Source organism: Tripterygium wilfordii, chromosome 21 (assembly GCF_013401445.1).
Source record: "Tripterygium wilfordii isolate XIE 37 chromosome 21, ASM1340144v1, whole genome shotgun sequence".
NCBI lineage: Eukaryota > Viridiplantae > Streptophyta > Magnoliopsida > Celastrales > Celastraceae > Tripterygium > Tripterygium wilfordii.
The window spans coordinates 2,042,543-2,069,660 of NC_052252.1; the positions used below are offsets into that span (position 1 = coordinate 2,042,543).

Here is a 27,118-nt window from a genome sequence, read left to right on the forward strand (position 1 = left end):
AACATTCTATGAACAACTCAGTTTTATCATCTGGTTCTTTTAATTCAACAACTGCCATGTTTTCATTTTATGGTTTCTTGGAAGTGTAAGCTTACAGATCATTTTGCAAACAATAAAGAGCTGTGGCAACTTATAATCTTTTGATTGAATGCCATAAAAATCTTAGAGGATTATATGTGTCAACAAACCACAGAGTCAAAACATATTACTCCATGTCAGTTAAGAGATCAATGTTTCAACTATCACCGAAAATCTACAGTGATTCTAAAAATACATCCTTATCCATTACTCCATCTGGGTGATAAAACTTCCTTTGAACTTCTAAGGTTTGACTTATTCATAGGCATGCTTGATTGCATGTATACGAGACAAACAACAAAAGCATATCCAGTCGCGTGACTTTTTCCAGCATTTAGCATACCATGGATAGCATAACCTATTCATAATTAGTCTTACAGGCACACATTTGGATGGTGTAGTTATCCATGCAAAATACGTAAAGTATGGATATTAAAAGTGGTATCTTTACGTTTATAAGGCTGACATTTACAAGCCGCATTTTTCCTTACGCTTAATATATACATAATTTTTTAAAGTAGGCACGAGTATTTTTTGTCCACAACTTCCAATCCATTTTAATCCATGTGGTACCAAACAATGGATTGGACCCTATTAAAATTTTTGTAAAATCCATCCTTAATCCATGAAGTACCAAACAATGAATAGCATAGTAGAAAATTTATACTCACTCTGCTATTCTTGTTCTCTGCTGTTCTGGTTTTTTATTTTGTTACTCTCTCATGTGTTCTGATTCATGAGTATTGACTTATGTTTACTCTTTTGTATGTTTGGTTGTTAGAACTTTGAACATGTATGATATTATCTAATTGTTATCGCATTATGTAATTTATGTGACATGTCTTGGTATTATCATGCTTCTACGATTTTAAGATTCGATTTTATGATTCCAATTTTACACCCCTTCTCTGATTCCGATTCGATTTTACGTTTTCACTACCATGGTAGAAATCCATTTCCACCTCCAGTCCAATCCATTTCCTATCCATCTTTTATCAATCTATTATGCTATCCATGCAATCAAACACGCTATGCAACAACATTCAGATTAGTTGAACACTACACCAGATTTGTGCCTGGCTGCTGAAGGATACATCACTCACTTGTGTCTACGTCTAACAACGAAGTAGCAAGCTGAAATATGTTATTTAAACCGTACCGAAACAAAGTAAGAAACAACTAAGCTAGCAGTCTATAAAAGCTAAGCATACCTGCATCCGTCGAACATCATCCTTCATTTGCTCATATTCAACCACGTCAACATTTTTGCATGTCTCAAGCAGCTTCACAAGACAAAAGAGTTAGAATGCTGAACAAGGAACGTAAAATCAGAAGCTGTTCAAACATGTAATACCTCACAAACTCTCTTCTCTAGATGGTCTTTCTCCATTTTAAGCATGTCAATTTCTTTCTTGCATGCATCAACCTCAATCTGTTTCTCTCTCAAAAGAGACTCGACATTCTCATAATCAACCTTAGCCTTTTGAGCTACTTCACGCAATTTCTGACATCAAAACAGAGTAAAATAATCCAAACATCATCGACCGCTATATCAAGAACATAGCAAATTGTTCAATCCAAAAAAAAATAAAAATAAAAGAAGAATAAATTGCAAGTTTCATCTGTGGCAGTACCTGGCATTCCTCAAAATTATATTTATTCTCCTCTCTGAGCTGCATGTTGCTTTCTCGAAGCAAGTTCATTTCTCTAACCTGGGTAAAATATCCATTTTAAATCAACCATCAGGAGCAAAACTGAGAAGTTAAAACAAAAAAAAAAAAGAAAAAAAAGTAGAGAGATGAAAGAGTTCAAAGACTAGAAGGGATGCGAAGAATGACTCTAGGAAAAATGTTCAAACACTGAAAGTTTACAATACCATAAAAGGATTAATAATACCATGGACTAGAAGAGAGCAGGAAAAAAAATGTAAAGGGTTTAGGATCAGTATCCCCAGCATTTATACCTAATGATCACTTAAGATAAGAAATGGAAGTACCACCTGAAGTTGCAAGGATTTTATCTCTTCCTTTGTTAACAACAACGCTCTAGAATTTGCACGCTCGGCATTAAGTGATGCTTGGGCATTTTCCACAGCCTTAAGAGCACTCTCAAGCTACATGGCAATTGAATAAGGTTATACGGTGTCAAAACATCAGCCCTAGAATTTGTAATTAAAACTAATAGTTGTAAATTCCATTACCAACCACTACTTGATAAAAGAAATAATTACGATTATTAGAAGCGAGAAATGAGGTTATGGAAGGAGTTAAGAGAGTGTTGGCAGGGGAGTAGGTCCACACTATTCCATATGTCATCGGTCTTTTATCGGTGGCTTTATTTTTATTTTTTCTGCGAGAAGGTGCAAAGTATAAGAAATAACGAAGCACGGGTTGCCACCCATCTTCGTATGAAACACTTCGCACTGTTCTGCCACAAAGCCATTAATTAGCATTATCATCAACCAATCGTTCAAAATCTCTTTTGTTCTTTCTTTACACTTATTTACCTGAAGTTGCACAATAAATTTCTAAACAATTTTAACAAAAGGGAATAATGAAGCAAAACTGGAAATAACATACTTGTGTCTGCAAACGAAGCCTTTCCTGTTTCAACAGAGAGACCTCTGTCTCTGCCTGTAAAACTTCAAGCATCAGGAACACCAATTAAATGATACAGAGAAACATGTAACTACAGTAGGTTAAGCATACATACGATTTCCTTCCCCCTCCGGATAAAACTAATAACATTTTGTAAACCATCATCCTCCAATGAACCTTGAGAAGTACTCTCAGAAGAAAACCCCGTAGAATTTCGGTCTTTCTCAACCAATGAAATGCGCAAATGAAGTTGGCGGTGAAGTATTTTATTCTGTAAATGAAAATATATGTATGAACAAGAGGATCAAATATAATGTCGAATTTACAAAATAACTTACAGCATACCAATATACCTAGCAGTATAGGTATAAAAAGATATCCTAGATGCTAGAAGAAAAGGGTACCAAACTGAAGGAGACAATAGTCCTGGAAGAAAAATATACCCCACACAAGTCCGCAAGAAACAAAATCATGTTTGGTCAGGAACCATTAATTTAGCCTTATCTAAAATAACTCCAAGCACTACAGTAATTGATTGAACAAATTTTAAATATGAATTGAAGAAAATAAAATGTTTTTAGCCATCAAGAATGTTAAGGGGACTGCTGACAGTATTGTGCAGCAAAACAATAAGAAATAGTTTTGACAACAAAAACAAAGAATTAAGAAATGCTTGAACTGGAATATAGTACGTCGAACAATCAACATAAGTTTATAACACGCCTCCCACTAAGGACCAATGCAAAGACCCATGAAGTTCATTTTACCATCAGGAAGGTTCAAAAATGGAGAAGGTGCAGCATTGAAGACAAAAATAAGTTTATGAACATAAGTTATCATTTTCACATAAATAAGAAGTTACAAAAGTTGCAATGAGCATTGGAAGCCACACAAGACTGACTCTTTCCAATGGATAAGTGACTACATTTTGCAGAAATGGAAGTATGTAACAATCACAGAAATATAAGCCTAGATATATCACACCAAATATTTGATCTGATCAAGGCTAAAAATAAATAGTCACTAAAAAATTTTATATTCTATTGCCGAAACAAATGTCGGCAACATCATAGAATTAATTGAAAGTAATGACAATCAAGTCCCTGGCTACTGATAGAGCATATTAATATTCCCATTTATTAACAAAGAACTCATCTCAATGACAAATTCCCAATTTCAAAAACTTTTAGTATTAAAGTACTCAAAAGAACAACAGACACACAAATTAAAATTACTAATTGACCTTGCTGCACTGGATGGATTGAAGAAAATGTCACATTAATGCAAGGAAAGCTTGATTGATCAGATATTTTTTTAAAAACAAAATTAGGGTCATTCACAACAAAATTTCATTACATTATAAGTTTCATAAGGAGAATAAAAATTGATGCCCAGAAGAACAGCACCATACTCAACATATCATGCATACAGACCTGTTCAGTGAGTTCATCGTATTTCTCCTTAGCTTCATTCTTTGATTTCTCGAACATTAATTTCTCCGCTTCCCAATTAGCCTTTAGTTCAATCTGTAAAGGTCAAGAACAAACATCAGCATATCATAAGCATACTATAGCTAAAAAAAGGGGAGAAAATTCAACTTAAGAAACATAGTTGTTACAAGTAAATTAAGTGAATTCAAATTGAATAAACAAAAAAATAGTATATCACAAAGACGGATCCCGAGCCTTGAAAATTACAAACAATAAATAAATTAATAAAATCCTAACCGTTAAGTTCTACCTGTTTTCCCGAGAAATAGATTTTCACAAGGGTATTGTCGTATTTTTCAGATTTTCTGGAAAGTCTAGAATGATATCATAGGTACTGTTAGAGGTCTTTTATTATGTTATTTTAGGGTTTAGGGTTAATCAAGCAGTATCGTTTAGTATTTAAGTATCTTTATTTAGTCTGTTATTTTGACTTTAATTGATGGTCAAGATTAGTTTTAGATTTAATCTTTCTACGGCACCCTAAATGACTTTAAAAGGGTTGTTCCAAAACGGAGTTTATTAAATATTTTCAGTAGCTTGGTACAGCATCTAGCTTTTCTCCCTAGTTTTGGGATCGAGTTTGGGTGTTTAAGCTATGTAGCTCTCTGATTATCCTTTAGATGGGACTAAAGACTATCCAAACCAATGGCTGAACATATTTGTCAAAAGGTCAACTGCCATAAACATTACGCCATTGAGAATAAGATGTGTAACCTAGAAATTAAAACAAGGAGTATAAATGTGTTTTCAAACAACCCTCTCCTCCATTTATGTTACCGCCAGATTTTTACCACTGCTAAATCAAGTTACAGCAATCACAAGTGCCATTTAAGAGAAAAAAACAACAACACTCACACAGTGTGAGAGAGAGAGGAGGGTATTGTCATCCAGCGTGCAGTCATTGCACATGAAATACCTGAACATGTGGTTGGGGTAAAAAGAACAAAATTCCCTCTCCGTTCACCTCAACCACATATTCACATTGCAAAGGATCATGATCCAAGAAGAGGACTGTGTATGCTGTAAAATAATAAAAGCGAATTCACACAAACCAACTACGAACACTGATAAAACATAACAGGAAGAATAACCCATACATTTTCACTTTTGTACGCATCTACCAATTTCCGCAAATCAGATGCTTCCTGTTGTAGGGTAGCTAGAGATTGAGATGTTTTGGTCAACTCCTGAATTGTCTCAGATTGCAAAACAACCTGAAGAAAATAACAATATTTTGAGTCAAACAAAATATTCACACTAAGACAAATGGAAATGAACACCTGCAACAACCATTCTCTAACAATTTTTTTCTGATATAGATCATTAGATCTAATTAACAATTGCAAAAGTGTAGTTCTTATAACCCTAACAAAAAGTGAGAAACATTATCAAGAGAACATTCGAACTTTTTCTACCATGCACAGAGCAAATGCCAGTATGACAATCTTATACAAAACTAATAACAGAAGTGTTGTGCAGTAGAATATCTCAGATCGACGAACGAGATAGGAAGTACAGACAATAATCAACCACACAATTAATACAGGATCCATGTCATTCAGCTGTAAATAAGCCAAAGTCTACCGAAGGATACAAATGCACTATGAAAAAGAAGTACAAACGACGAGGAACACTGAAAGTCACTCGACCCAAATCCCCAATACATTCAAATCTAACTTGCATAGAGGGGTAACAATAGAGGGACTATTGAAACAAAAGAGACCAAACGAAAGTTCTTCAGCTGTCCATCTTTATCAAAAAAAGTCTCCAATATAATAGTTTACACAAATCCTAATAGGACCATACAATTACCAATCAATGAGAGCGAAACACCAATTCCATCAAGAGTTGCACTCATAAGTGGAGTCACTAACTCAAGAACAAACTAATCTAAAGGAGGCAGAATCATAACACAATTTCCAATGCACTCATACTAGCTGACATACCATTGATACCAACACAATTCGAGCCCAGAATGAGAGGCAATTTTTATATGTAATGCAAATCTTACTAACTTCTGACACATGATGAATAAACAGTGAGTATGCACCCATGCATGCCTGCATGACACTAGTCCAAATAAAGAGACCCTGAGATTTATATTAAATTCCAACCAGAATTCATAGTGAACATGATAAAGATGATGTCAATGGCAATCACATTTACTGCGTCATTAGCATATAAATTTCAAAATGACCTGTCTCTCATAATTCGTTTGAGCAGCACGACGCCGCTCATGCTCCTTCTCCAAATCTTCTTTCAAAGCAGAAATTTGAACTTCCATAGCTATCTTGTGAGATCTACACGTGACAATGTAACAATATGAAATAAAAGAGTGACATAGGAATCACATTTAAATTTTTTTAAAAAAAAAAAACTACACAAGAATTACAATTGTCTCACATTTTAACTGAGCTTTCTTCCTTCAAGCTTCTAATCTCTGCCAAAGCAGAAGAAAGGGCCTCTTCCTTTCCTGCTACCGCAGAGGATACTTCTCCAGATTTTAAACTCAATTCATTCTCAAGTTCTGTTGTCCTGATTCTAAGAGAGAGTAATTCGGATTCTAGTGATTCCTTCAACTTTTCAGCCTATTAGAACATTGAAGAAAAAAAACTTAAGGCATTAATATAAACATAATCTTTTGGGTGGTCGAACCTCTATTGAAGCTCAAATATCACGAAATATTGAAGCTCAAATATCACGAAATATACCTCAATCTTGAAATCCGCATGAGCAACTTCCATCTGCTTTAACGCAGTTTCATTTACTTGTGCTATGCTCTTATACTGTAAAGCAATGTATTACGTATTAGTTTACTTCATATCAATTATATAAGAACCTCATAACGAAAAGCAAGCACCTGCAACATGTGATTCTTATTTGCCTCTGCTTCTTCTTTCAATTTTGCCATCTCCTCCTTTGCAATACGCAATCCTTCAAAATCCTAGCGCATATTTAGTGAAAACCAAGTCAGAAGCGAACACAAGTCCAAATCTAACAGAATTCCTTGTACATTGATGCTGCAAATTTCCACGAACATAGCATAAACAAGAAAATGCTGCTTTTCATAGGGAAAAAAAGTCCTCTAAATTAGAATAATGCAAAGCATTCAACAAAATCCCCATTCATATACTTTGATTTACTTATCTATCCATTTATGAGATGTTTCATACATCCATTTGCATATTTACATTCGTTCATTTCTTGTTCATATGACTTCATATACTGACAGCGGGGCTCCAATTCCGACTCCAGAAAACCACATTAAAATGAAAGCATGAAAAGTTGGGCATACAACTCCCATTAGCAAAGCTCCCGACTCTCACAATGGTGCAGGGTTAGAGAAGGGCAAGAAATATGCAGCCTTTCCATCACATTAATGCAGACAATCAACCTCTAGGTTGTTTCTAAGGTTTAATCCCATGACCTCTAGGTTGCGTATGTTAAGATTAGTTAATTTGCTATCTAACAAGTAGATAACACTATAACAGCAGCACGAAAGTCAATCCCAAAGCAACTATCCAAGGGGAACCAAAATGTGAAATGAACACCACTGACCTCACTAGTAAAAACTACGGAACTTCTGCCACCATCATCATCAGTCTCAGCAAACTAAATCAGCAAGTTAAAAAAATAAGAACCATAAAACAACAGAAATAGTTCAATAGTAATAATGGAAAATGCATGAAAAAGTTGGGCATCAATGGCCAAAATTTACCATTAATTTGAAGAAAGTCCACCTAATATCAAGCATTTTCATGTTTACTAACAATAGAAAAGCATTGGCTAGTTCCTAGTAGTCTTGCTCAAATCTTACTTCATCTTCAGAGTTCAGAGTCAACTGCTTGTTGTTGCAGATTTATCAACAGAAATCTTACAACACTACTAATTATAATGATGATGATAAAGATGGCAGTGCTCAAAAGTCTATGACATATTATCTAATCACTCAGCAAAACTCCAACCCAATAGCAACATTACAACTTATCAAATCACAATGATCATGGCTGGAACCACTAAGGCTTTCCGTTCTTGTAAAAATTTCAGAACCATAATTAGAGGCATTGCTATAGAGTTAGCGTAACAAGAAATACACAACACAGACAATCTCACTCTAACAACTATCAGAAGAGATTAAATAAGAAAAGTTTTAATAACAAATTTACCCTTCATAATAGAGAAGGAAAGCTTGTACCTTAACATCTGAAGATTTTATCCTTGGCTCCAATTCAGAAAGTTTGGCCTGGCAAACAACAATCCAATCTAATGAATTCTCCTCAAAAAAAGAAGAGTACCTTGAGTTTGAGGAGCGAGACAAAAATTAAAAAGAGGGCACTAAAAGAATGCTATTAAGTTACAAATAAAAGTAGACCTCAGCAACTGAAGCCCTGGATTCAGCTGCTGAAACAGCACGCAAAGCATCAGCCAATTCTTTTCCTATTTCTTCAACCTGTCTCATGGCATTCTTAAGAGTCTGCTCACGGTCTAATGTTAAGGCCCGAACATTATCACGCTCTTGTTGCAGCTCTTTTTTTACCTCAGCCCATTCCCTCTGTAAAACACCATTCATGGCAGTAAGCACTTAATTCATTACCCATATGTAGGGAAAATTAAGCCGGCACAGTTTAAATTTGAGGTACAGAAAAGAAAAGAGGGGGCCATATTGCTACAAATAAATAAATAACAAAGAAACAGAAAAACAAATTTGACAGGCATAAATGGGGAAAAAGATCAGTATTTGTGTTAAGCGTATCTATATTTTTTCCTAATAAACAATTTGCAACAAAGCATTTTGTTTCTTGTGAATCAGCAAAAATTAAGACCAAGAAACAAATTCCATTTGATTTCCTACTTAAAACGGTGACAAAGAAACAATGAAACAATCCTTTGGTCCTGATTTCTTTAGTCCCCTTCTTTCACTTGAGCAGATTAGCTTCCTCAGAAGAATTAGCCAGAGACTCCTGCAACAGCACATCAATGTTCCATTTAATATTTTCAATCTTGTTCCAAGCCATCGGCCCCTTCTTCATCCTCACAATCATCAAAGCTTTCATCACAAGAGACATTGGCGTTCAACAAACTAGCATTTTCCTAGATACTAAGATTACACCACCAGCACCCAATACAATCCTCCAAGGCCCCGTGGTTCGGCCACATATAGAATTGATTATCTTTAATTTAGAGAGTTTCTTCAGTAAGAAACTTCAATTAGTCAAATCAAGCAAAAAAAAAAAATTCTCTCGGGAGAAAATTAGTATTGCATTGCACCAAGGCAGTGCACTGCAAAAACCACAAGTTATTCAAAGGACATAAGCGCTACTACAAAGATGGTATTTTCATCAATTCTGCAAGAACCACCATGCCAAAAACATACGTTAAACATATAAACTATAACCATCACATCTTAAACCAATGCACACAAAAAACACTCAGAATAACATAACACTGGTAGGAAAATTATGGTGGGGAAAATAAGAATGGACGGACTCATTTTTGCCTGTAAGAAAGTGTAGTCACGATAAAAGAATGTGCTAAAACATCAACCATGAAGCACAGGGATTAACATGAACAGCATCTTGATTACAGAAACAAGACACGGCAGAAAAATGTTAAGAAAAATGGTACATAACGAAAAACAATAGATCAAATGAACACACCTCCACTTGTTTGATATGCTCCTCTTGTTTTCTCCTCTCTGAAGCTCTTGCTTCCTACAATTCCAAATGCAGAAATCGGTTGGCATCACTTAAAAGAACTCCAAAGGTCAAACAATTATTTGACTCACATGAAAAATAAAGAGAACCTACCTCGCGAACTTCCTCGGTACTTTGAATGGTGTCCAAACTTGCCTGCATGTGATACAATTAGAATATGCACAATGTGCAGAATAGAAAACTACAAAATTCCAAACCCCATGCTGACCTGCAGACGATGAACTCTCTCTAACAAGCTATGAACTTCAGCACATGCTCTTTTTTCAGCATTTGATAGCATTTCCTTCTCTTGCTTTGAAAGAGATAGCTGTTCATGAACAGGACATATATAGTAAGTATAACCAAACTGCACCTTCATAAGATGTTGCAACAAAGAAAAGTAACCTGTTGTAACAAAAGATATATATCTCACCTCCATCGTTAGTTTACGAGAAAGCTCCTCTGAAGCGTGAGAAGATTCTGAATTTTCACGGACTTTTCGTTGGTAGTCAACTATTAACTGTGAAAACTCAACGTTCCTCGATAAAACAGCATTCATTTCATTTCTCTGGCCATATCAAATAAGCAATACCAACAAAAATTATAAATTGACCCATTACTTCGTAAACAAGTGTATATATAGGATAAAAATGGAGGACCAAAAGGGACAACGAATTTTATAATTTACTCACCTGATGCTCAAACTCTTTCATAAAACTATCAAGTCTCTCCCTTGCGAAAGTTGCTTCCAAAGCCAACTTGTCACGTTCTGATCTTAAAGATATAGCCTCACTCCTGACCATAAAATAAATAAGTATGTTCAGATATCAACTATATCCAGAATGTAGTGAGCAAAAACCCAAAGAAAATAGAAGATTCAATGATGATGATGCTTCCCACACAGAAAATACACAAGTGTGTTACGTCGAAGTACAAATACCAAAGTTTCAGTAAATGCAACGTTACTTTCTTTTTTTCAATAGAAAAAAGTTATTCAAGCACCAAAGGGATTCAACCCACAACTACAACAAGGACAAGCAGTTAATAAGATCATAAACATTTCCAAGGAGAGACAGACTCCAAAACTTAAGGCACTCAAACCAATTATCAATGAAAAAGTCTAGGGAGGATTCCTTGTTATTGAAAATTCTGTTATTCGTTCTTTCCAGGTCAGCCACATCACTGACATAGTAAAGGTAGCATTACAGCATATCAATAAGGGGAGATAAAAGAGGTCCTTTTTCAGCACAAATGGGCATAGTATTGTAATATGCTCCCTTTTGAGCATTGCAAACCTGAATGAGCTAAAGGAAAAATATTCATAGAGCTGTAGCAGCAATATTACCTAGATCTTGTCAAATCCTCTTCAAGAGATCTCACATGCTCAGAAGCCTTTTCTTGGGCGCTCTTCATAGCTTCCTATGGAACATACTTACAAAATATATCAGGAAATCTCAAGTATAATATCACATAACATGGACCAGTTAAGAGTCAAACAGCCTTACTTGGGAACCTTCAAGAACAAGTAACATGTCATTCCTTCGATCCTCTGCAGAAGAAAAATTAAGATGATACCACAAGTCAAGGCAGGAATGCAACAGAAAAGCACAAAGAAGTGAAGAAAAACTAAAAGATGACAATATAACAATGACCAATATCAGATATTTGTTACTGCATAACTATTACATCTCCTAAATTGGAAGAAGACACTCACTACATAGAAAAACAATTATGTCCAAGCACATGTCAGCTACGCAGGAAGTACATTCCACAGACACAAGCCCTTTATCCTATTTTGTAGTATCCACGCCATGATGGTAACATGTGATATCCTTCAACAAACAAGTAGTAACTCCAACTACAAGAGTTTTCTAATGGAAAGCAATAAACACTTCAAAAAACGGTGATGAGTTGCCATTACTTTCCCTGCTTAAAATATATGTGGCGGTGTGGACTGTGGACACCAGCTATCCAAGTGTTTCACATGATATGAGCTCTTCAACTAGCATCGTTGCAGAGTTCAAAGCATGACACCTCCCCATTGAAATCAAATATTTCATGTAATGATTTCTTTTTCTAACCCAAGAAACCAACCTCCTTTGCCATCAGAAAAGAAAGAAAAAGAGAGAGAGAGAGAGAGAGATGGTGTAGATGCTCAGCGCAGTGATTGCTAGGTATTGATCACTTTGGTCTGCGTTGCGTCATGGTAATGTCCCATGAAGGCAAAGTACAAGATTAAGATCAATTCCTTTGGTCATATCAAAAAAGTCCAATTCCTTTGGGTGCATTATAGAGCCAAAACATGCATGTAGGATAGGATATCACAGTACTTCCCACTAAAATAACCAAATCCCCAGCATCCTCATCCAGCTCCATACCCCATATCGAATAATACAGTGGCTAATAACACCAACAATTTGCCATCCTAAACATCATGATAGTAGCTATGCAATGTTCCAGTGTCTTCTCAATGGTTCTTAATTTTGTTTTTGTTCTCTCTTGTAATTCAGGGTGGCACCCGATTGGTACCTTGCAACAAAAGTTCTTTTTCACCAAGGGTATAAAGAGTCAAGAGGTTTAGGCTGATTTTGGAGGGGATGGTTCGGAATAACTCCTAGTTCACGATTTTTTTTGAAGGTTATTGAGAGTTGGGAAAACCCCTCCAATAACCTTGAAACGGAAACACATCCAACTACATAAAATGGATATACAAAACTATGAAAATTAGATGGACCAAAATGCCCCTTTCTACACGTAAAATTTAAACAATCCCAGAACAATCCAGCATGGGAGTGTCTAATAGCTCTCCTGAATTCCACATCATTATGACATAGGAGACCCTTGGCCAGGAGAGAGATCTCGAATTGGATATTAATGACGTCGTCAGAGATTCAATACCAAGTTGTTTAATACATGATATGATGGAACTCAAATAGAATATGTTAAAGTATCCCCGCAGTACTTTTCAAGGGCAGATATGAACAAATGTTAAAGTAAAGGTGGGAAGATTCAAACCTGGAGGTCCATCAATTGAACGGGAATAAGATGAATGAAGTTTGTGCTCCTCTTCATATAACCTCTTGTACATTGCAACCTACAAATTTTTTAAGAAAATATTGAAAGGTCAAAACAAAACCTTAAAATCAGTATCCTGATATCAAATAATGCACGCCACAACAGTAACAATCATAGTTGAGAACTCATTCTAGGAAAAGAGGACAGAAAAATGTAAATGGCGGATAATATTTATATAGGCCATAAAGGGCTTACAGAAGTATGAAGGGATTCAATCATACGACCCTGTTCTTCAGCTCTTTCTAGGACTGCAGCAACTTTGGAAGTAGCATCATCAGCATGTTTCTTGAGCACCATTTCAAACTCCTCCTGCAATACATAGGTGCATGGTTGCTTGTCAAAAAGATCACTTTCGTTACTTCACTCTCATCACCACATTCATGGTGATCCGCTCAACAGGAGTCCATAAATATGAAGCATGTCGAAGGTACCTTTAACTCTGATTCTCTATTTTGAATCTGATCTGAAAGATTTCGAACAAGGCTCCTGAGCTGGACATTCTGCTCAACCAATCCATTTATATCCTTGAAAGTCAACTGTCAACCATCGTACACAAAGAAAGTATTGTAATTAAATACTGCCACAGTAAAATGTTCAACAGGAAGAAACAAGCGAAGGACACAACTTACAAGGCGATCTGAGATGATCTTTTCGGTGTCAGACTCTGCATTAACATTAGCAGAAGAAATGATTGCATAATCCTCAACTTGGTCATGTGCTGTATATCCCAACCGAAGCTGGATATCACGACATTCCTTGAGAAGAACCGTTACCTTAAACATCAACAAAATTATGAGAAATACATTGCAAGGCAGAGACCCTAAAATCAAAAAATAAACCCCACCTACAACACAGACTAATTCTGCCTCTACACAATCACAAAATAGTTCTTGAGGTATGACTATGCATTAGCAGTAAATGAAACCACAATACGAATCATGCCTTTACAATTGAAAGATGGCTTTCTTTTGACCACTTGTTAAGGGTAACTCTTTCAGTGAATTACGTAAAAAAATCCCAAACACACGAATAGGACACCTGTGACATATATAGACTTTCTGATAATTTGGGAAAGCCCAGCAAATAATACCCACAGTTTGCTTTTATCATAAATAGAATACAGTTGTGATTTGTAAACAAAAAAATAACTTAGCTAAAAGATAAGAGAGGGTACACATACACACGGCCGCATCAGTGTGTGAGCAAGTGAGCAATATATATCTTAATTTGAGTAGGGCAGGATAATTGACTATGTTCCTCCCTATTTCAAAGATTTTATCATGTTAGCATGTTTGTATAACATCAAGTTACAGTCTCTTCCAAAATGCACAAAGAAGATAAAAAAGGAGCATAAAATTCAAAAACCAAGATATAATGATAAGAAGCCATATGTATACCTGACTAATTATGAGGAAAGTAAACCATTTTTGTTACCTGCTTCTGGAGGTCAACAATCTCCTTCTGAGATATATTGTAGTCACGCTCACGCTTCCTCAAATCAGCCTGCAAATGAAATTGACCATGAGCATCAAAACCATAGTAAGAAGGTACAAAGACAGGTAAAACAAGCAATAAACCTTGAGTTCTTGAATGGTCTTTTCCAGATTTGCCTGCTCAGAAATAGAGTGTTGCAACTTTTGGTTGATTGTAGAGTATGCCTCAACCATTCTATCATGTTCCTCTGTACACACAATTCTATTAGTACCATATAGTAGGACCACGTAAAAAAGACATAACCGCTGTTCAACCCACTAAAACATCAAGTATTAACTTCCACAAAAACTGGATTAAGGAAACAATTTATATTATTTCATGAGCCAGCCAACCATACAAAATAAATCAATAAACAGAAGACGACTAACGACAGAAAATAAAATTCAGCACAAACATGTCAAAGTGTACATGATTATGTCCATAAAAATGCTATCTTTCAGTAGGAAAACAATCCCCCACAAAATAAATCAAAGGACCAAGATAATAGCAAACATCATATGGAAAATTTTCCATACTGTGCAGTTACTGCAGTCTGATATAATTACCTCTTTCATCCAAAATGACGCCTGCTTTTTCCTCTAATTCATACAGCACCTGAAAAAACATCGTGAACCTTGCTAAGCCTTCGTGATCAAACGAAAAACACATCAAGCAACATACATCACTTCCAAAAAAATTGATATAGAATTCTGTGTCAATAAGCATTTGAGTCTTTCATAGTTATGATAAATGTATCTTCTCCAACCTTGTCAAATCCAAGAACTGGCTGGCCTACAAGCCTAAGCATCAACTTTTAAAACTTTTTTGAATGGAAAATAGATTTACCATGACAAAAAGATGGTGCAGACTGCAGAAAGAAGAGCCAGAACTAAAAGCCTTGAAGATATTCTTCTAAGAGGTAAAGATCTCAGCACCAGAATTTCAGGTTGGTTGAAGAATTGTTTAAGAAACGTTCTACGACTATCATCGAATATCCTATTGGTTCTCTCAACCCAGATCATCCACTTTTATAATTTAATCCTTAAACACCTAAAGGTCGAAACATACAATATGACACACATTTGCAACCTCAAAATGCCCCCCACAATCCATCCTCCTGAATCTTGTCTTTCATGGAGCAACTTATTTGCCCTATGTCTACCAGCTACCTAAACCAAGCAGACTTCAGCCACATCCAATTTTAGAAGTTTTTGGTCGGTGCTCACTCCATCACAGGCATTTCAGAGGTCACATGTACATTTGGAAAGAATAAAACCATCAATGGTTCTTGCAAAAACGACGGGGCCAAATTACTGACAAAAAAATATATCGTAAAATAACTCTCCAAACTTTACTAGTCCAATCACAATGCACTAGTATGTGGTTGACGGTAATGTATTACAAGGCAGCGAAACATGTACACAAGAATCAGCTTCCGCATTCACAATAAATAAAAGACAGATACAAAAAAGAACAGAAAAACATCACCCATGCATCATGATGCCCAGGATTGTAATGACAAGTAATTCTCATATAAGAACGATCAATAACCAAACACAAGTGAACGGAATCAAAAGTAGAATTCACATAAATCGAATGAACAATATCCATTCCAGAATATTAAAAGTATGAGAAAAAAGAGCATAATGCAAAGCATACTCGCTGCAGTATCGCTTCAGATTCCTTTCTTCCCAACTGTTCGTGACGAAGAGCATCAATAGCCTCTTGGTATTTTGCATACATTTTAGCTAGCTGATGCCCAAAAATGAACACGATAAATACCAAATTGACGAGCATATGAAACAAGCTAAAAAGATATGTTTATAATCACTCACACTCCAACCATCACGCAGTAGTGAAGCAGCTAATGCAGTCCCTGAAACACCAAATGGAATCTTGGGGACCTCAATGATCTCATTAGCATCATATGAATCCATGCATCTGTAATGAAACAATGAATTGATGTCAGTAATTAAATCACAAACTCAGTCCAGCACCATCTACTAGCTTGAAAATTGGGCATTCTGATTCCCAAATATATCATAAAAAATACTATCACACAGGTCAAAAATAAGTATGAAAGCAACTTGACCTTGCTAAAATGGTAAACTAACACCTATACAGCTAAAGCAAAACTTAATAAAAATATTAACCCATGTTACGCAACTACTTTCAACATGTTAGTGTCATAAATACCAAGGTTTACATTCAACTTATCAAGGAACATAATTGTTGTCAATCCATTGCTTATTAGAAGAGCCTTTAAGGAAAAGGAACTCAATTTGTCTCTCAAAGGATTGATGGTCACAAACTTCACGTTATCAGTATTGTCAGGGGCAGAGATAGAAGGGTAGATGGGGTCAAGTGACCCCACTCAATTAAATTAATATATGTAATACTGTGTCGTTTTGATTTTTTTTTTGAAGAGAAGTATAACCTAGTAACTCTATCAGACTATCTCTATCTCATCGAGTCTTCTTGAAATGTAATTTCTTTGTTATTTGTCAAATTGTAATATGTTTGTTTTTATGACTATGACTATTTGGGTTACTTTAACTAATATTATTTTGTCCGCTTAGTAAGTTATTTTGGTATGTAATTGTTTATCATTATAGAAAGTGTGACCCCAGTGACAATGCATCCCAACTCCGCCACTGAGTATTGTGATTGTAAAACTGCATATGAGACACTGATTTTGAATGTAATCAACACTTTGGATTGTAGATCTTCAATCTACATTGATACTGATGCCTTGAACTTGTGGAAATATTCAAGCTTCCCATTCTGCATTATACCTTCTGAGTGACTTAACACTAACAAATAAAACTTCACCAATTCAAAAAAAAAGCCATGGAACACGCAAAAAGCATCTTCCTGACAAGAACCAATAAGACATATTAACTGAGGCAAAACCTACATAGGAATATGTCCCCATAGGGATGACTTCTCTTTAATTTCATTCCTTAGGTAGTGCCCTATATTCATGGTGGCATCACCTCAGTCCCATTCTTAATACGAAAATTAACGTTACCTTGTTCAACAAAAAGACAACCTCCCTAACCAAGTTGGGTACACTACGTCAGAAATACATTAACATTTTATTTAATTACATTCTAAAGAAAGTAGCAGGGATCGATATGGTTCGCCAAAAAAGATGCAAAGGAACATCCATCAAAAACACTAGCTCAAACCGGAGTCGATAGGCAATGATCATTAATTATTTTTACTGCTTATGAAGAAGGGAAAAAAAACCGCATGATAGCCGAAATCATGAGAAACTCACTAGCGACAGCTGAGAGTCTTAAGTTGGAACTTCAAGCTTCGGAACACAATAGCAAAAAGAAAGATGGGAAAAGACATCTTAGACATGATTCCTTTGATTCCTGTAGGTTTTTCGGAAAGAAAAGAAACGGGATGGACTTTCATGGGTGGAGATCCCATTTTAAGTGAAATTTTTTAGTTTAACAGTAACCAGTGAAATGGCAATATACAAAGCATGGAGGTACACCAGAATTACAGTTCACAGTAATACTAGGACATCTGAAAAATAGTAGCTCAATTTTACACACACACTCACATGCTGCACCTTTTCAATCATACACAAACAACATTAAATAATTACGCTTGAAGCATATAGACGAATGCACCTTCACAGAAGATTGATATTCGAGTATATACATTAGCTTTCATCATAGATGAGATTCCATTTTAAGTATGGACAGGAACAATACAATTTCAACACAATTGAATACAAAAAAATAATAATAATAAGATTCAGCGACAGAGGTTTGACTCCCCTCCCCCGCCCAATTTGGGCTTTAACAAAGAATATAATAATAAGAAGAATAAAACTAGAAACATACTTGTGCGCATTGAAACTGTGGAGTGGAAGAAGATTCAGCTCATTGGCTTTCCTACTGCTTTCAATTTCTGCTTCACACCTTTCAAGTTTAACTTTCAAATCTGCGGCATCCTGCAACCATCCGGCGAAAAAAAAAAAAGAATGATTAAAAACACAGAAGGCACGAGACAAGTATGCTTAAAGTGAAGGAAGATATTTTCCACCAATCAAATAATATCATCCAAAACATAAGTAACGGAAAAACCTCAGCCTAGTGATAAGGTTGTTTCAATGCAACCTAGAGGTCATTGATTCCTAATAAGCCTCCCACATCACAGGATTACGGTTTGGCACATCATGCGATTTTCCAACTCTACCTCCAATGCAGGATCCTTTGCACAGGAGTTGTTTTCAAATTTTAAAAACATCAAAGATCTAACCATACCAATTTTTAAAATATATATATATAAATATTATATTTGAGGGAGATCTATAAAACAATTTACTGCCAGACAAGTAGAGTAAGGAATGTCCACTAATCAACGAAAAATTAGAGAAACAGAAAGCGACATACCTTCTCAAATTGTTTTCTTGAAGAGGATTCCTTTTCGAGCTTCTCTTTGTAATCGTTTTCAACTTGATTGAGATGAGTCTATTTATGCATGGCCAATATTAGAAACAGAAGAAGAGAATATATGGTACAATTTAAAAGTCTGCCAGTTTCAAATACATGAGATGTTGCAGGATAACTTACTTCCAGAGCTTTGATCACACCCTCAAGCTCGCCTGCCTTTTGAGACCACTCTTCTGAACTTTCTTTATACAAGTCAACAAGCTTGTTTGCCTACACAGTTGAGAAAGATTCATATTTAGGCAACCAATAATGCAGGTCAACTTTTTCATCATTTTTGCATTACCACAAACAGCGCAAAGCGTGAGAAACGCCTTTGAAAGTTATAAGCTAAATAATACATGAGCATCCAGTGGAAGAAACAAAAAAAAACTAAAAAAAAAAAACTAAAAATTACGTAGATACCAACAACAAGGTTAATGTTCTCTGAAAGCTAAAACTGATAAATTTCAACCAAAAGCGCCAAATTTGAAGAAAACATAAGAATCTTCCATTATTCAAAAGAATCAAAACCTTCCATCCAAGGAAGACAGCAAATAAAAAATTATATTTGGTAAAAAAATAAACCCAACATAACAAACGGAGAACATCTCAAACTAATCTTTCATTGGATTGGCAATTAACCACACAAAACTAACTGATAAAAATGTGGACCCTAAATTGATTGTTAATAGTCAAGATTCTAGAAGTCCCAGCCGAAATGCTACTTGAGAGTTGCTTCACGCCTTCCCCACAATCTGAACAGAGAAACTAGTTAAATCCTAAGCAACATGAGAAATACATCCTCTTAAAGTACCCTGCAATGCCTTTGCAGGCAAAAAAAATACAGGGGCATATTTAGCCATTTCTTTTTCCACCAACTGATGTTTTTCATATATCTAAAAACTTAGAGATAAGCAAGTAAGTTTTGAAAGCCGATCCATGTGAATGATCTCAATAGCGAAATTTGAAAGGTTGTCACTCAAAACTCAATGTGAAACCAAGTTGTTGAGTGGGTGGGTGATGTAGCTTTTAATCTACTGATGTAAATTTTAACCAGGATTGAGCAAAACCAGAAACCTTAACCCCCAAATCAGCCCCAATTCAAGTTAAATATGCATAACTAACACTTCTCGTCAACTTTTATGGCAAACATTATAGTAAACAACCTAAGTTTTTATTTTGTGGAGAGAGAAAGGGGAGAGCAATTGGAATGCAGGTAACTTTCAGCATAAAGCAAAATACGGCAAAATTTCTAAATGAAACCACAATTTGTCTAGCTGCAAACCAGAAAGAAAGTGTAGCGCCACAATTTGTTAATTTATCCAGCAGCTGAGAAATTAAGTCTAAATGCAAAGAATTTTCAACAAACTCTAAATTGATGTATAAAAAACTTTCAACAAACTCACAGTTGTGAGTTCAGCAGTTGAACGCTCTTCATTGGCCGTGGCAGCATCCTTAGTTGAGCATAATTCCTTCATAAGAGGCCAAAGAAAAACGATCAGAAAATTTTTAAAAAAAAACAAATACCACCAGTCATTGAAACAAAAGATGAGATGGAAATGCCAACTATAAAATCCACGTGGCATAAACCAAGCCTCCACTATTTTTTAATGGAAAAAGATATTCATTAAGCACCAAAAAGTGCAAGATAAAAATTAAACGGAGAATAAACCGAACCTCCTGCAATGACAATAACTTCATCTCTAGCTCCCTAACTCTTTCCTTGTTCCAATTTAAAGAGCCAGAGCATTCATTGAAGCGTCTCTCAGCCTGCATGAGTTTCAAAAAACCATAGAAAAATAGAAGAACCATTAGAAATGACCAACTAAGAAAACTAGAAAGAAACACGTGAAAATACTTACATCCGTAAGTTTGGCAGACATATCTGCCTCAAGTTCAGAATGTGCTCTTCGCAGCTCAATGAGACTGTCAACTTTGGCAGTAAGTTCATCGTTAAGCCACACATTATGCCTCTCAACGAGTTCTTTTTCCTATTACAGCCAAATTTGAGACATTATACCCAGTACAACTCCAAATAGAGCCCAAGTCACAGGATTTTAAACGTAAATTTTAAAAAAAAATCAATTAGTCATAGAAAACCTATGGAACAACCAGGTTATGCGCCTACTGGAAGGACCCCAATCATTTTGCAGAATATCATCAAAATGATAAAACTGGCAGATGATCATCCCCAGGAAGTAATAGGGAGCTCATGAAAAGAGCATCATTGCATATCCACATACAGACATGTTGTCTCCATTTTGCAGGCTAATAACCGATTCTTCAAACTAGAAAATCTATTATGTTAACAAGATCCATGACAAAGCAATCAAAAATGCTTCTTTCAATGCATAAAAAGATACTACATCATAGATTGTGTAATGCCAAAAGTGCAATGGCATAGATATAGCCATATTCCAGAAAAAACCTCTACAATTTGAACCCTCTTATGGCTTACACAAGACACCAGCTCATACCAGTCAATTGTGCTGACACATTTAAAGTTTTCAGTTTCCAATTCATATTTTCATATTGAAGTCCTTCCAAAAATTTTAATACTAATTTTCTTTCTACTAGCAAACACGGCTAGGGAAAAAAAAGTGTCCTCCAATGCCAAGGTTGTCAAGATATCCTGCAGTTGTTTCACTTTGTCTAGGCTGTGTAATGTGTGCATGTTGAACATGTTAATGATCATAACAAAAAAATATAACATGAAAACAGAATAACATTTACTGTTCCTGTAAATATAATAACAATAATAACTCCCACTGTAAAATAAAGGGGGGAAAACACAGAAGTTAAGCACAGGAAACTAACTTGTGAAAGACGAGCACAGGTAGCCTGCGACCGTGCCAACTGAGCCTCAAATTCGCTCAGACGAGCCTCTTTTTGTGCAGCACTGTCTGTCAAATTAACCTTCATGACCAGAGCAGCAAAGTTTTAAAAAAAATCATTAAATCTGTAACATACATGTTTAGGTTTCTCTCTTTTTTCCTTTTTTGTGAAGAAACAGGAATGTTCAGTTTTAAAGCACAAGGTGTATCTAATACAGTTATGGTGAAACAACAAATCAACTTACAATCTTATCAAGATAGCTCTTGATGGTAGCATTCTTCTCACTAATTTCCAAATCCTTCTGTTCAACCAACTCAATCAATTGCCTCTTGGATTTATGTAGTTCAGATACTTCCCTTGTTAACCTCTCTATCTCCCCGTCCTTCCCAATCTAAAAAACAATATAAAAACGTACTAATAAACACATAATCCTAACAACAAGAACAAAGCACAGTAAGAAAAGGCATTTACAGATAAAAGCAATAACAACGAAAACAAGAACAACAATAATAATATGATAATGATTTTCATAGAAAACAAAATCACCGTCAAAAAATCTGCATGCATTTAAAGGAGAAGTATGCGTAGATTATTGTCAGTAACAATATAGAAAATAGAACGAAACAAAGCATCCCCTGATAACACTAAATTCCAGACCAGATTTCATATACATGCATTCATATCATCATCTGTAAAACCATAAAAACTGAACAAAGTTGGGAGGAGCTTGTTGTGATCATCAATCTTAAAATAAAATGGAAGAACCCTTTAAAATTCAATGCGTGAAGCCAGATAGGGATGTGAGTTGTTGAAGTAATTACAGATTGCAAGTGAAGCTGGTGCTTCTGGGATTTGACGTTGGCGAGCTCGGAGAGGTTATCATCGAGGGAGGACCGGAGCTGGGTGTTTTGGGACTCGAGCTGCGTGAATTCTGCGGAAAGGGACAAATACTTCTGCTCGAGCAGGGAGCACGTCTGCTCGGCAGTAATGGCAGCGGCATCGGCCTGTGCCCTCACCGTCTCCAACTCCCCATGCACGCCCCTGATATACACCTCCGCCTTCTCGGCCACATACAAGGCATCGCCGGAGAGCCTCGAGAGCTCCTCATCGGAGATGAAGAGTGACATCACTGGTCGCACCAATTGGAGCGAGACGAAAACGAGAACGATCGACCAATTGATTGATTACAGATTGAACGAGAGATAGAGAGAAAGAGACGCGGTGGAGTGAAATATAGAGAGAAAAAAGAAGCGGAATCTGAAGGGATCCTTCGAGAACTGGAAGCCCTACCCAAGTTTTCAACCGTTGTTGAACTCTGCTTTCTATTTAACGGCCCCCAACCCCATTTAGTTTGGGTCTTAGAGTTCATGAGCCTGGGCCTGGGCCTGGGCCTCTTCTGTTGATTACCAAAAGAACAAGTTATCATTTTTATTTAAGAAAATTTTATCTATACATCACAAAAACATTATCTTTATAACATTTTTTGAACATGATAAGTTTACACACAAAATTATAATGAAAAGACTAATTTACCCTTGATGTCTAAAATATTATAAATCTATATTAAGTTTACACACAATTGTGTCTTTAATCCCAAAAATATCTAATCTTCTCCTTCTACCCTTCGTGTTTTTTTGTGTGTTCTTTTATACTTCAGCGTCGATTTGGGTCTGGTTTATGATTTATCTTCAAGAGATCGCAAGCACAAGCAAGATCCACATACATACTAGAGAAACATCTGACAATGCTCTATGTTCCAACTATTTACTAAATAAAATTTATTTCAAAATATTGCCGAAATATTTGCATTATTATTAAATTAAATAATTTTTTATGAGTTGGAAGGTAGTATCAACAAATAAAATCTTTCAATAGCTTTGCATAGTTTATTCTTATAATTATTTCCTGAATTCAATTCATTCCTTTCTCTGTTTAAATAAATGATTTTGTCCATCATTATTAATGTGTTAGTCCCAACATTCTTGGTCTTTTATTTGGATCCATAGCTCTGTAGTTACCCAAATTGAAATTGCATCCAACGATTTGGGAGGTGTATCACATTACTCTTGTCAACACCACATTATGTATCGTTAGATGCGAATTTGAGAGTCTGTTTAATCACAGAATGTGTCATCATCATCATCATCCGAGCCTTTATCCCAAAAATTTAAGGTCGGTTACACGAGTCTTAATCACAGAATGTGTGTATTGGGGAAAAAAGCTGGTGGGATTGGCACAAAGATAGGGGTAACATGGAGAGGATGCTTTGTACTTATCTCACTTGGTTGACAACTATAAAGAAGATAAAAAGAGTATATATATATTCAGTCACCAAAACAGTACAGAGAAGCACATGATACATCACTCAAAGAAATCCCACAAACCAAATCCAAAGGATACATTGCATATATAAAGAAAGCTAAAGAGGAGGTATAATATTCCCTCTCAAAAGTCAGAAACTACAACTCAAACCCAACCCAAAAGAGAGAGAGATGGAGGTCATGGTCCTACAAATAATGCAATTGTGTGATGGTCTCACATGGAATTTTAAAAAAAAAAAGGCAAACTGACACCCAAACACATGCCATTGCCTCCCATATGCACATTGCACATGCTCTCTGTCTCCTCCACTCCCAACCCTCCTTTTCCTTCTCTCTAATTGACCTATTCCAATCACTCACTATCACCAATATATCATCAAAACAAAGTAAAATAAAATCTCACAGCATCTCACTCACTCATTCACTCACAAGTTACATGTCACAAACCCATGTTAACTATTTAGGGTTCTAGCACTACTATTCCCTAATATTATTTTATACACAAAGGTGACCACAAACCATGTTTTGCAAGTTAGAAAAAATCAAATGACCTTAATTAAACTTATATATACTCTTGGTAAATTTTTGTTTCTCCTTTCCTGTGATGAATGTGACTGCAAATTAGGGTTGATCAATGGAGGTCTCGACCGGCCGGCGAGGGTTGGCCAAGAGGGTGCAAGGGAGGTGCCTGTGGCAAGTGATCAAGTGGTCGTTGGTTAGACCGGAGGCTTGCATGAATGAATGAACCACGGTCGGACCGACGAACCGAAATCCCCTCCTAACCATGTCCTTGCTTATGGTCTCTGATTTTGATGTCTTCACTGGGATCTTGTGGCCAAATTTGTACTGAGTAGAGATGGGTTTGTGGTTCACAAACCCCCATATATATCTCTCAAACGATCCAAACTCCTTTTTGATCTGAAAAATGTCACAATTGGTATGATTATTAAGTAACATACAAAGCAACTGCATGTGAGTGCATGAGGGAGTATTTGCTATATGTTAATACAGAAGTTAATGATATGTTAACCATACAATGACAATGTCAAGCAATTCTGGACCCATCTCAATTTGCTTTCTATTGCTATATGTTAATTAAGAACAAATGTGTGGGGCCATGAGCTCAAAATTAATCAGAACAGGCTAGGCTGGATCTTTCACTTTTCACCAAATATTAGGAAAAAGATGGTGTTAGTTATCTGTTGGCGTCTTTCTTAATGACGTTTAGCATTTGTAAATGTTTTCTTTAACAACTTTACAAGCACTTTTTGAAGAAACTAATCAAGAAAAGAAGGAGTGAAACAGAGGAAGAAGAAGCAATATTTATAGTACCAAAGAAGCTTTGGCAGCCTGAGTTTAGATCGAGCTGGCCCAACTATACGGTATGCATGTTGGCCTTACCAAAAAAAAAACAATATTTATGGTTTTTTGTGCTTTAATAAAATGCTTAAATGGTACCTCAAGAATTCTGGTGGAATTGTCAACAACACCTCTAACTCTGCTTATATCAATGCCATATTGTGCACAGATTGACACCATTTGTTTATTAGTGATGCTGGCAACAGTTTCTGCATCAAACCCAGAAAATGCATCCCTGAAAAGAAAAGAAACTTTGTAAAGATCAATCCTTTTTTTGTAACGGAAGAAATATAATTGTGTTAATTATGTTTGGTGTACTGGAAACCAAGAACCCACCTGAAATCCTGCCTTTTCTTCAGGATTGAAGTCCAATCTGAACCAACTTGAGCACCACTTAGAACCAGCAACTCAAACAATAAGCTGTAATGGTGAAGGATTTGGACAGATTAAAATCAGTTTCTCTGTCACTAAAAATGAGTCTTTATGAGTGTTTGTTCTTATGAGAGACAGAGAGAGATTCTTACTTATCATCATGGACAGGAACTCCCCATTCTTCATCATGGTAAGCAACATAGATTGGATCTAAACACATGAAAAAAAAAAAGGAAAAGATTCAGTCTGAAATTCATATTATCAATAAAGAAATTTCAGAAAAATGGGGTTGATTAATTACCTGAATTTGGAGTAATAAAGCTGCATCTTTTCTCTTCCTGAGCATCGGTACTCTTTGTTTCTTCGGTGCCAATGCCATATTCAAACCGGGCAGATTTTGATCTCCCATAGTGAGCAATCCTCATCTTCCTTTGCTGTTGCTGAAGTGCCATTTGTTCTCTCCTCACAGCAGCTATGCTTCCAGGTGATTCAACAATCAAAGAAGAAGAATAACTCAAAGAAGCCTCAACATTAATGCTACTTCTCTCCTTAAAACTCTTTGACTTCTTCTTCTCCAAGCATGGAGTTGGAGTAATCTTTGTGGCGTTAATTCTGGGAATCACAACCTTCTCAGAACTAGAATTCAAGGACCCATTAGTGTCATTACCTCGCTTAATAGCCGGTGGCCGTGGGGACTTGGACTTGGGAGACATTGGGGGTGTCATTGAGACCTTATTAGGCCTAGCAATGCCTTCTGGTTGTGACAATGGAAGTGGAGGTGGAGGTGTGTTTGATGGTACTTTCTTGAGGAAATTAAGCCTTTCTAGGCTAGGAACCCGATTGCAAGTCGGCTGTAGCACCGGCCGGCCATTGATTTTAGCCACCGGAGGCATTACTTCAACACCTAAGGTCACCTTAGCCTTAGAACTGCACATTTTTATCAGACAAAAAGGGGAGTGTACTTTGGTGATCAATATATGAAAGATTAACAGATGATTATCAGAAGAAACTGATATTTGGCAAGGGATGGAGGAAGAGAGAATGGGAAATGGAGGTTTATATAGAAAAGGAGAAAGTGGGGTCCAAGTCCTGAATTGAACTGCTGGAAGTTTGTAACATGGGGAGGTTGGGGTCTGCCATACAACTTCCTGTGAAGGGCACCACTTTTTTGTTAACATGACTTGTCATTGTTTCTAATTAATTAATTAATTAATCAAAGTTTCTTAATTAATGATAATATTATTATTTGAGAGAGAATGAAAGAATCAAGGGAGTGCATATGGGGGGAGGATTTGTTGGGTGTGCTAGAATCTTCAATCTGCTTGCTTGGAACTCGCACTTTTTCCCCCATTTACTTATCAAAATATGGCC

General features: G+C 36.1%; 2 protein-coding genes across 4 annotated transcripts in view; both read right to left on the bottom strand.

The window, feature by feature from the left end:
* The window catches only part of LOC119988481 (nuclear-pore anchor-like), a 28,810-nt gene extending 5,821 nt beyond the window's left edge, over positions 1-22,989 (bottom strand). The window contains exons 1-40 of one of the 3 annotated variants that reach the window (XM_038833539.1): positions 22,517-22,989; positions 21,940-22,086; positions 21,678-21,776; positions 20,723-20,851; positions 20,538-20,630; positions 20,267-20,332; positions 19,002-19,091; positions 18,822-18,899; positions 18,270-18,379; positions 16,242-16,347; positions 16,066-16,158; positions 14,973-15,021; positions 14,511-14,614; positions 14,368-14,436; positions 13,563-13,706; positions 13,365-13,469; positions 13,129-13,242; positions 12,874-12,952; positions 11,364-11,407; positions 11,204-11,277; positions 10,551-10,653; positions 10,292-10,426; positions 10,088-10,186; positions 9,973-10,014; positions 9,823-9,876; positions 8,538-8,717; positions 8,361-8,408; positions 7,724-7,777; positions 7,026-7,109; positions 6,877-6,951; positions 6,569-6,753; positions 6,363-6,465; positions 5,263-5,379; positions 4,109-4,201; positions 2,791-2,946; positions 2,658-2,711; positions 2,078-2,191; positions 1,713-1,790; positions 1,433-1,582; positions 1,290-1,361 (exon numbers count right to left, since the gene is read on the bottom strand). In XM_038833539.1, coding sequence (XP_038689467.1) covers positions 1,290-1,361; positions 1,433-1,582; positions 1,713-1,790; positions 2,078-2,191; positions 2,658-2,711; positions 2,791-2,946; positions 4,109-4,201; positions 5,263-5,379; positions 6,363-6,465; positions 6,569-6,753; positions 6,877-6,951; positions 7,026-7,109; positions 7,724-7,777; positions 8,361-8,408; positions 8,538-8,717; positions 9,823-9,876; positions 9,973-10,014; positions 10,088-10,186; positions 10,292-10,426; positions 10,551-10,653; positions 11,204-11,277; positions 11,364-11,407; positions 12,874-12,952; positions 13,129-13,242; positions 13,365-13,469; positions 13,563-13,706; positions 14,368-14,436; positions 14,511-14,614; positions 14,973-15,021; positions 16,066-16,158; positions 16,242-16,347; positions 18,270-18,379; positions 18,822-18,899; positions 19,002-19,091; positions 20,267-20,332; positions 20,538-20,630; positions 20,723-20,851; positions 21,678-21,776; positions 21,940-22,086; positions 22,517-22,822 — 4,095 coding nt within the window. In that variant the 5' untranslated portion in view covers positions 22,823-22,989. Of the gene's footprint in view, positions 1-1,289; positions 1,362-1,432; positions 1,583-1,712; positions 1,791-2,077; positions 2,192-2,657; positions 2,712-2,790; positions 2,947-4,108; positions 4,202-5,262; positions 5,380-6,362; positions 6,466-6,568; positions 6,754-6,876; positions 6,952-7,025; positions 7,110-7,723; positions 7,778-8,360; positions 8,409-8,537; positions 8,718-9,822; positions 9,877-9,972; positions 10,015-10,087; positions 10,187-10,291; positions 10,427-10,550; positions 10,654-11,203; positions 11,278-11,363; positions 11,408-12,873; positions 12,953-13,128; positions 13,243-13,364; positions 13,470-13,562; positions 13,707-14,367; positions 14,437-14,510; positions 14,615-14,972; positions 15,022-16,065; positions 16,159-16,241; positions 16,348-18,269; positions 18,380-18,821; positions 18,900-19,001; positions 19,092-20,266; positions 20,333-20,537; positions 20,631-20,722; positions 20,852-21,677; positions 21,777-21,939; positions 22,087-22,516 lie in introns of those variants that run through there. The other 2 variants (XM_038833536.1, XM_038833537.1) reach the window with 2 other exon arrangements.
* A 1,005-nt stretch (positions 22,990-23,994) lies between these two features.
* Positions 23,995-26,743, bottom strand: LOC119988790. Its single transcript, XM_038833955.1, has 5 exons — positions 26,049-26,743; positions 25,900-25,957; positions 25,712-25,795; positions 25,475-25,610; positions 23,995-24,934 (listed from the first exon to the last, which is right to left on the bottom strand). The coding sequence occupies exons 1-5, from the start codon at positions 26,680-26,682 to the stop codon at positions 24,638-24,640; spliced, it is 1,209 nt and encodes a 402-aa protein (XP_038689883.1). The 5' UTR covers positions 26,683-26,743; the 3' UTR covers positions 23,995-24,637.
* Between the last annotated feature and the right edge of the window lie 375 nt (positions 26,744-27,118).

Coding starts and splice junctions, on each gene's coding strand:
- LOC119988790 (XM_038833955.1), bottom strand. CDS start 26,682: ATGTGCAGTTCTAAGGCTAAGGTGACCTTAGGTGTTGAAGTAATGCCT. Junction 25,611..25,711: donor AAGAAAAGGCAGGATTTCAG/GTGGGTTCTTGG, acceptor TTTTCTTTTCAG/GGATGCATTTTCTGGGTTTG. Junction 24,935..25,474: donor ATTCCACCAGAATTCTTGAG/GTACCATTTAAG, acceptor GACATTTTTCAG/ATCAAAAAGGAGTTTGGATC.